At 45.6% G+C, this 8,734-nt stretch overlaps 1 protein-coding gene across 2 annotated transcripts; it reads left to right on the top strand.

Annotated features, from left to right (window-relative positions):
* The first annotated feature begins 499 nt into the window (after positions 1 to 499).
* On the top strand, positions 500 to 7,621 carry LOC106564744 (suppressor of cytokine signaling 7). 2 transcript variants are annotated; one of them, XM_014131057.2, is made up of 9 exons: positions 500 to 2,423; positions 2,735 to 2,796; positions 2,947 to 3,051; positions 3,751 to 3,882; positions 4,523 to 4,671; positions 5,069 to 5,237; positions 6,067 to 6,195; positions 6,399 to 6,534; positions 6,919 to 7,621. In XM_014131057.2, exons 1-9 carry the CDS (start codon positions 901 to 903, stop codon positions 7,037 to 7,039), a joined length of 2,526 nt encoding a protein of 841 aa, XP_013986532.2. In that variant the 5' UTR covers positions 500 to 900; the 3' UTR covers positions 7,040 to 7,621. The 2 variants fall into 2 exon arrangements, with proteins under 2 accessions (XP_013986532.2, XP_013986533.2); XM_014131058.2 differs by lacking the exon at positions 3,751 to 3,882.
* The last annotated feature ends 1,113 nt before the right edge of the window (positions 7,622 to 8,734 follow it).

Genomic DNA, 8,734 nt, shown 5'->3' with positions numbered 1-8,734 from the left:
AGAAAAATGCTTGTGTTTTCTAGCTCCAACAGTGCAGTAATATCTAGCAATACAAAAAATACACACAAAATAAAACAAATAATTAATAATTTCAGAATGCTAGAAATAACAGTGTGCCATCACAGCAGCAAGATTTGTGACCTGTTGCCACAAGAAAAGGTCAACCAGTGAAGAACAAACACCATTGTAAATACCCTTTGTGCATCGTTACAACACTGTATATATACATAATATGACATTTGTAATGTCTTTATTCTTTTGGAACTTTTGTGAGTGTAATGTTTACTGTTCATTTTTATTGTTTATTTCACTTTTGTATATTATCTACCTCACTTGCTTTGGCAATAACATATGTTTCCCATGCCAATAAAGCCCCTTGAATTGTATTGAAACGGGGGAGGGAGAGGGAGACAAGGGACAAAATGAACGCAGAATGCATAGGATTTGCGGAAGTGAGGGAGCGGGTGGGGCTTCGCTGGGAACCGGAGAGAGAGAGAGAGAGAGAGAGAGAGAGAGAGAGAGACAGAGAGACAGAGAGAGACAGAGACAGAGAGATAGGGAGAGAAAAAGAGAGTAGTCAGACTTGTGAGGCTTTTTATTCTAACAAATGAGACCGTATGTTTTACCCCGGTGTTCGCCTGCTTACAACAGCAAGCTGGATATATTTATGCGTGCACTCGCTCGGTCTTCGTTAGAATAGAAATGGATGTCGTTTTTTTGTAGGCGCTTATCTGTGCGATAATGAAAGAACGCTTGAAATAGTTTATTCGCTTGTAGCCTATTTATGGTAGATAGCGCTTTGGCCCTTCTTTATTATAAGACAACGGGGATCCATCAAACGTCGGTAGCTATGTGAAGCGTAGAAATCGTTTATTCCCTTTCGTGAATTGAGGAATAATTATGAACAACGCGCAAGATATGTCTCCCGATTTTGTCTTGATGCGCCTGGTCTCCGCGGCCGAGGATGACCGCTTGGACGAGGAGAATGGGAATCTGTCGTCGGTTGGAGTGGTGGCAGGACTCGGTAAAGAGGTCTTGGCTCATAGCAACATGAAAGGGGGCTTAGAATTCGCCCGAGATCCCACGACAGGCCTCGCGCATTCCGGCAATCTCTCTTCGCTGAACAATGCACAGCAGAGCGGCGGAACAGCGGCACCTGACACCGGGGTGTTGGCGACTAAACCTTCGGTGTCTATTCCTCCTCCTCCACACAGCGCCATGGAGGCCAAGGGCTTTGAGTTCGCTCACAGAGGCGGCTTACGGCCTCAGCTCCTTGTGTTTCCTAACATATTGAGGGATGGTGAGGGGATTTTAGACTGTGAATCCGACGGTCGGAATCAGTCGAGGAAACATATTGGTTTGGACAAGACCTCCGGCTCTGTCTCCGACCTAACCGGAGGCATCAATAACAATACGCTCAGTGCCGGCGACGCGCAACAGCAGAACCATCTGTCCCAGAGCTGGGGTCTGCATCCCCGGGTGGTATTATCCACGGTTGCTGCCGATATAGAGAGAGGTGAGCTATGCCACCGGCACAGTTTGATCACCAACCCATCGGACTGGCCTCCCTTATCGGATAAATCCAACCCTTTCACCATGATAGAGTCGAAATGGGGGTGCACAACCGGGGAGCTGCCCGACGGCCCAGTGTTCGACCTGGCCAGAAGGTTCGGGGAGCTGGGGCTCGGCGCGGTACCCAAGATATTATTCAAGGACGGGGAGATGCCCCAGTGCTCGTGTCAGGGTGCACATGGGCCGGCACCAGCGGGGATGGGGCATGGGGATGACCCGACTGAGACTAGCGACGCTTTGTTGGTGCTGGAGGGGCTGGGGACTGGGGACGTGGCCAGGCTGGGTATCACTGGATGCCCGGAGGACGATTCGGATGAAAGTCGAGCACGTCGAGTTCAGAAGATGTCCGGTGCATTTTCTCTCAGTAGCTTTCAGGCAGAGTTGACCAGACAGATGGAAGGGGTGGCTGGAGAACCTTGTCCGTCGGCGCACGGCGACGCACAAGTATGTAGCCTGCATGGAAACGTACCTAACCCAACTCAACCGAGCCCGGGAGATACAGAACAGAATCCGGAGGTGTCGATATTACCTGGGGCCTCTGCGGCTACACCGAGCTCGGACCGACCTGTCAGTCCAACCATTAGCCAGGCATCGACACCCCGGAAGCGGGCGGACAAGTGCGTCAGTGAGCCCCGGACTCCAACTGGTCGGGTCGAGAAAACACTAAAAGTTCCAGGGAAGTCCAGAAAGGGCTCACTTAAAATACGCCTGAGTAAACTTTTCAGAACTAAAAGCTGTAGTGGTTCCAATAGCCTTCTGGATAAGAGGCCATCAGTGGCCTATTCAATCTCCTCCGCTGGAAGTCTGATGGATATGGCCAGTGGAAGTGGTGGGGAGCATGACGTGGACAGGTAAGGACTTCCACACTTTTAAGCATTGTGAGTAATTACTGATTGTATGCCTATAATTTATAGCAGGCTATAGAGGTCAACTCACTTATTGATTGGTTACAGTGCCAGGTAATATTGTAGAGCCTATCCTAAAATATAATATTTTCTATCAGGATATTATAGGCCCGTAACTGTCCTTATCTTTTCTAAATCTGGTTTTTTCTAAATCTAGGCTACCTAACTCTAATATCTATTTTTCACCCGATCACCTCTATATTCCATCCCTCTATAACTTATTTCATTCCTATTTTGCTGTCTTTCTCTTGCCACAGCCAACCCCGAATGACCAGGGCCCAAAGTGCTTTCTCTCCTGCTTCCTTTGCTCCTTTCACTGGTAAGGGGCTCTACCATTTCTTGGCTGAGGAGGCAAACTCTGGTCCAAGAACTCACGTTTCTTTACTAGCATCACTCTCTTCCTCTATCATTTCCTTTCTCACATTCCCTCTCTCTCTTTCTCTTTCCTTCTTTCCATTTCTGGGTGCAGGTGAGACTGTTTCATTGGTGGATGTGGATATTTCGAGGAGAGGGGTGAACACTCCGCACCCTCCCACGCCTCCACCTCCGCCACGCAGAAGTCTCAGTCTATTAGGTACTTTACCTCCTTTCTTTCTCGCTGTTCTTTCTCTCTGTGTGTCTCTCTGTTAGAGTAGCCTATTTTTCTCTGTGTGTTTCCTTGTGTCCCTCCCTTTCTTGCACGCATCTCTTTTGCTTGTTTCTACCTGTAGGCACACACAAACACTAAAAATGATTCCTGCATACCCTCACTCACCCTACTCTCCTATACCCACCGTATTACCTCCCTCTCCTGAAAGCTATATCACAGTGTATAAACATACCCATTCTGTTCTATGGTGATGGAGAGCCTAATAGCTTTACACCTTCTCTGATCCCCACGGCAACGCTCACATCAACAGCCATAAGTCTGAGGGACTGTTGTATTGTGGCCTTATAGACCAGTGTTTCTCAACGTAGATCCTGGGGACCCACCCTCTCGACCTATCAGAATTGAATGTTCAGCCAAGCAGTGGAACAAGGACAAACCAATTTGCTGAATGTCACGTTGAATCACCCATTTCTCGCAACCTAGAAATATAAACTTACATCAGATGTCGTTTTGATTTGTTAGTTACCCTAGAATACTTCAAGGAGTGCATTAAAAAAAATATTTAAAAAAAAAGTTGATATGAAAACTTCACTTCACAGTGGGTCCAGAGGAGCGGAGTTGAGAAAGCCTGTGATATAGACCCCTCCCTGGTCTGAACCCCCCCCCCCCCCTGCTCTGTTCCAGATGACATAGGTGGGCCGCAGCCTGGTCCTTTCCTAGTGAGTGTTATGGGGGCCTCCCTACAGTCCCTCCCCCTGCCTCTTCCTCCTCCTCATCCCTCCCATGCCACCATCCAGCATAGTATCAGCCTCAATGGTAAGACACCAGAGAGCAGAGAGCTGGGAGCTGTGCATGGGGCAAACGGGCGGACGGTGTCGTGATAGAGCACGTAATGGCCAGAGCTAAGACTCTGAAAAGACCATAATACAAAACAGTACCAATATGATATATTTATAATGCTGTATTTATAAACGTGTGAATATATCAGTAATCATTAATATGTGTAATATCTGCAATTCTGAATATATATGTAACATAAGACCTATATGCCTGTCGGCTAATGCCTAAGTTCATAGAGTGATATGGTGTGACACTTGCGTGTTGTGGTGAAGGTTGCATAATTTCCCTCAGGTGAAATACTGTAAGTGCTTGTATTAAGGAAAGACTATACAGACCGATCAGCATGGAAATGAATCGTGAAGGTGTGCGGTCGGAAACCAATGCTTGTCTAATATTTTTATTATATGCCTTGAGAATTAGTATTTGTGGCACCTGGTCTGTCTAAGCAGTCTTACTCAAATTGAACACTGTTATCATCTATTAGTAACAAGTCCTAACTTAAGATCTATGCATGTAACTTGAACTTTCTAGCAACTCCCATTTATACCAAATGCAATGGTTTTGGCTACACATTCATATCATTGTGTCTAACTGAATATTTCTCTATTTGTTTCAGATGCATTCCTCCGGGCCCTGCCTCACTCCACCTCTTCACAGCTCCTCTCAGCTCCTCCCCCTTCCAGGTTGGCCCCGCCCCCAAGGCTCTGTCCTCTGAGGCGGCCTGAGGCCAGCAACTTCACCGCTAGTCTGAGAGAGCTGGAAAAAGTAATTGCGACACACTCAACAACACTCGCAAGTACACATACATATTGACTGAATCACTACTAATCGATTGGGTTACATACTAACAAATAGGTACAAACCTTTAATTGATGATAACTGCCTTGGTGTGTGGGTGGGTGTGTGATAACAAACCTTTAATTGATGATAACTGCCTTGGTGTGGGTGGGTGTGCGATAACAAACCTTTAATTGATGTTAACTGCCTTGGTGTGGGTGTGTGTGTGATAACAAACCTTTAATTGATAACTGCCTCATGACATTAATTCAGTTCTGTGTTTGTATTCGATTCTATGGATGGTGTGTGTGTGTGTGTGTGTGTGTGTGTGTGTGTGTATGTTTCTATGATATTCATTCATAATCACCTACATGTCTATCCCCAGTGTGGCTGGTACTGGGGTCCTATGAACTGGGAAGATGCAGAGATGAAGTTGAAGGGGAAGCCTGATGGGGCGTTCCTGGTGAGGGACAGCTCTGACCCCCGCTACATCCTCAGCCTCAGCTTCCGCTCCCAGGGAGTCACACACCACACGCGCATGGAGCACTACAGAGGTGAGTTACACACACCACACTCGCACGGAGCACTACAGAGGTGAGTTACACACACCACACTCGCTTGGAGCACTACAGAGGTGAGTTACACACACCACACGCGCACGGAGCACTACAGAGGTGAGTAACACACACCACACGCGCACGGAGCACTACAGAGGTGAGTTAGACACACCACACGCACACGGAGCACTACAGAGGTGAGTTAGACACACCACACGCGCACGGAGCACTACAGAGGTGAGTCGTGTGCACCGTAAATACGCAGAAACACACAGTCAGTCAATCACACAAATATAAATGTTGGAGCTACTCACTCAGTCATTATGTTTATTAACACACGTACACACACCCATGCACTCACACAGACAAACACACACACACACAGTGCAAAGTGGTGAGTCACCCACACACAAAATGGGTAAACGACAAAGACATGCTCGCAAATATACATGGCATATGCATGAAGCACTTCTAACAGGATTTACTCACATACAGACACATTCATCATGCAGTGTAAATATATGACAGATAGAAAGCATGCAGTTAATTTTATTTATGTTTTACACATACTGCACATATCAGCCACCCAACCCACAGGGTAGTTGAGAAAAACAAGTTTGATACATGACATATGATATAATATGTGCCAATAAAAAAGTATAAAGCATTATACCTGAACACTTTAAATAAAGTGGTAACACAAGGTTCTATTTCATTCCCCTTTAAATGTAATTTGGTTCTATTTCATTCCCCTTTAAATGGTATGTACGTGTGAGTGTTCAGTGTAACCTTAAGTGGTGTGTCCCTTCCATGTTTCCATCTATAGGGACATTCAGCTTGTGGTGTCATCCCAAGTTTGAGGACCGATGTCATTCTGTGGTGGAGTTTATCGAGCGAGCCATCATGCACTCAAAGAATGGAAAATTCCTCTACTTCCTGCGTTCACGTGTGCCAGGTAAAAACGTCCCCCATTCCTACACGGCCTAACCAATTAGATATTTATGTGAACTACCACCTAGTGTAGTGGTTGTAATGACAGTAAGCACAGCATACAAGGTTGCTGAGAGGTTACGAGCATCTGTATTGGTTGTTTGTGTTCATTTGTGTGTGTGTGTGTGTGTGTGTGTGTGTGTGTGTGTGTGTGTGTGTGTGTTCCAGGGCTCCCCCCTACCCCGGTGCAGCTGCTCTACCCAGTGTCCCGGTTCAGCAATGTCAAGTCCCTGCAGCACCTCTGTCGCTTCTGCATCCGACAGATGGTCCGCATCGACCACATCCAGGAGCTGCCGCTGCCCAAGTACTGCCATACTCAATTCAGCAAAATATTGATTTAGTCATTCATTTTAACCTTGTATTTGTTTTCTTGGAAATAGTTGTTAGTGAATTAGCATTCTCTCCTGAGCTTTGACAGAAATGCCTCAAAGTCTAAATAAAGAACTCATGGAAATAATCCTTGATTCCTAAAAGACTAGACATGGATGATGCGCTTTGAGACCAAGTGAAAAGTGCTATATATAGCAGCTGTACTTTAACGCAATCCATCATCATCATCATCATCATCATCAGTTTCCTTTCTTTTATCGAGAGTGTTCTACAGAGAGAAAACTACTTCACATGCTAAACATAATGTAAAGGTATCTTTATGCATAAGGGGTTAATCATTTGACCTCTCCCTCTCCAGACCACTGATCATGTACCTGAGGAAGTTCTACTACTATGATGCAGAGGAAGAGATGTACCTGTCAATCAAGAGCATTCGACCAGGGGCAGGAGTAGAGCAAGAGGCGGAGTCTCAGACGTAACTGGAAGAGGTGTCTGCTGGTCTGCCAGTCTTCCAGCATCAGCCAATCAAAGTCCTCGGCACCCTCTGTATCCAGTCGGCTGCAGTCAAAGGGATCCAGATGACCTAGCCCTTCTCTTGACTTTGGCCAATGAGAGTAGAAAGGGACAGCAGTGGAATGCTGGAAAATTGTCCATATGGAGTGCACACATGGGGCATGGACAAAAAAGGACACAGCCTCATTGAGAACGGACTGGAGAACGGACTCTTCTAGCCTGTAACAACCTGAAAACAAAAAAAACAACTTGAACCTAGACTTTGAATCAATCCCTGGATAGATATTCACTGTACCTATGAACTGAAGTTGATGCACTGGTCCATTTGTACTACTATTTTTTTCCATGATAATTTCCTTGTTTTCTTCCCTCCTGTTGCTATGAGGGTTGTTGTGGACTCCAATTTGCCCACAGGAGGCCATGGTTGATCTTTGTTTGTTGGTTTTAATTGTCAACAAATCCCTGATTGTAACTTGCTCATCATTCTGTTCCTTCGTACCCCAAGCTGGCCACAGGCTCAGCATTTTCAGTAAAAGAGAAAAAAAATATGGCTTCCCTCTTTTGCACAATCATTTTTAATTGACTGAAGTAAAGTGGTAGTAGGTGCCAGGTGCACCGGTTTGAGTGTGTCAAGAACTGCAACGCTGCTGGGTTTTTCACGCTCAACAGTTTCCTGTGTGTATCAACAATGGTCCACCACCCAAAGGACATCCAGCCACATTGACACAACTGTGGGAAGCAGTGGAGTCAACATGGGCCAGCATCCCTGTGGAACACTTTTCACACCTTGTAGAGTCCATGCCCTGACAAATTGAGGCTGTTCTGAGGGTAATGCACACCTCAATCCACACATACATAGTGACACATGACCACTGACACATACATGCAGGCCTTCATGAGGGGGCACAACTCAATATTAGGAAGTTGATCCTAATGTTTTGTACACTCAGTGTATGTCAGTTCCCTGTGTGGGTGTTTTTGCGGTAATGATGAAAATGGCCCTTTCAATCCATATACACTGATGTAATAATTAAGTAGTAGTGTAAACAGCATCAAGGTCAAATGTTTTTACTCTGTCATACACTCTTGATAGCTAAACCACCAATGACAACACACACCCTGTTGTATAGTTGTGGGGACAAGAGGCATGCAAAGCATAAAGGCAATGTCAATCTTAACACAGAATCGTTTTTAACACTTAACACTTTAGCACTTAACAAAAACAACTCATCCTGTAATTTTGACTGCTTTGCTTTTTAGTTCCCCCCTACCAAACGTATGTTTATTTCATAGTGCCCTTTTTTCATTGTTATCCTATTCATGCATGCACACACACACACAGACTCTCTCTCTCACACACACACACACACACACACACACACACACACACACACACACACACACACACACACACACACACACACACACACACATACACACACACACACAGAGAGAGGAAGGATGATTTTAGGAGAACAAGGACTGCTCATTCACACATGCTCCTTCCTATGTTGGGGGCCAACTCAATGGATGGACAACAGATGAACTTGACAGCTAACGATGCCAGCAGTATTGGTGATTTGCCTTTATAGAGAGAATCCAGTTTTGTAAATGGGTTTGTGATGATACATTGAAATAGGACATTAGATAAGAAGGCCCAG

This window comes from Salmo salar, chromosome ssa12 (genome assembly GCF_905237065.1).
Source record: "Salmo salar chromosome ssa12, Ssal_v3.1, whole genome shotgun sequence".
Lineage (NCBI taxonomy): Eukaryota > Metazoa > Chordata > Actinopteri > Salmoniformes > Salmonidae > Salmo > Salmo salar.
This window is presented reverse-complemented; position numbering and strand designations above follow the sequence as displayed.

Bases quoted from the DNA above. Each gene is read 5' to 3' on its own strand.
- LOC106564744 (XM_014131057.2), top strand. From the start codon at position 901: ATGAACAACGCGCAAGATATGTCTCCCGATTTTGTCTTGATGCGCCTG. The intron at 4,672-5,068 runs GTAATTGCGACA...GTCTATCCCCAG, and splicing joins GTCTGAGAGAGCTGGAAAAA to TGTGGCTGGTACTGGGGTCC. The intron at 6,196-6,398 runs GTAAAAACGTCC...TGTGTGTTCCAG, and splicing joins CCTGCGTTCACGTGTGCCAG to GGCTCCCCCCTACCCCGGTG.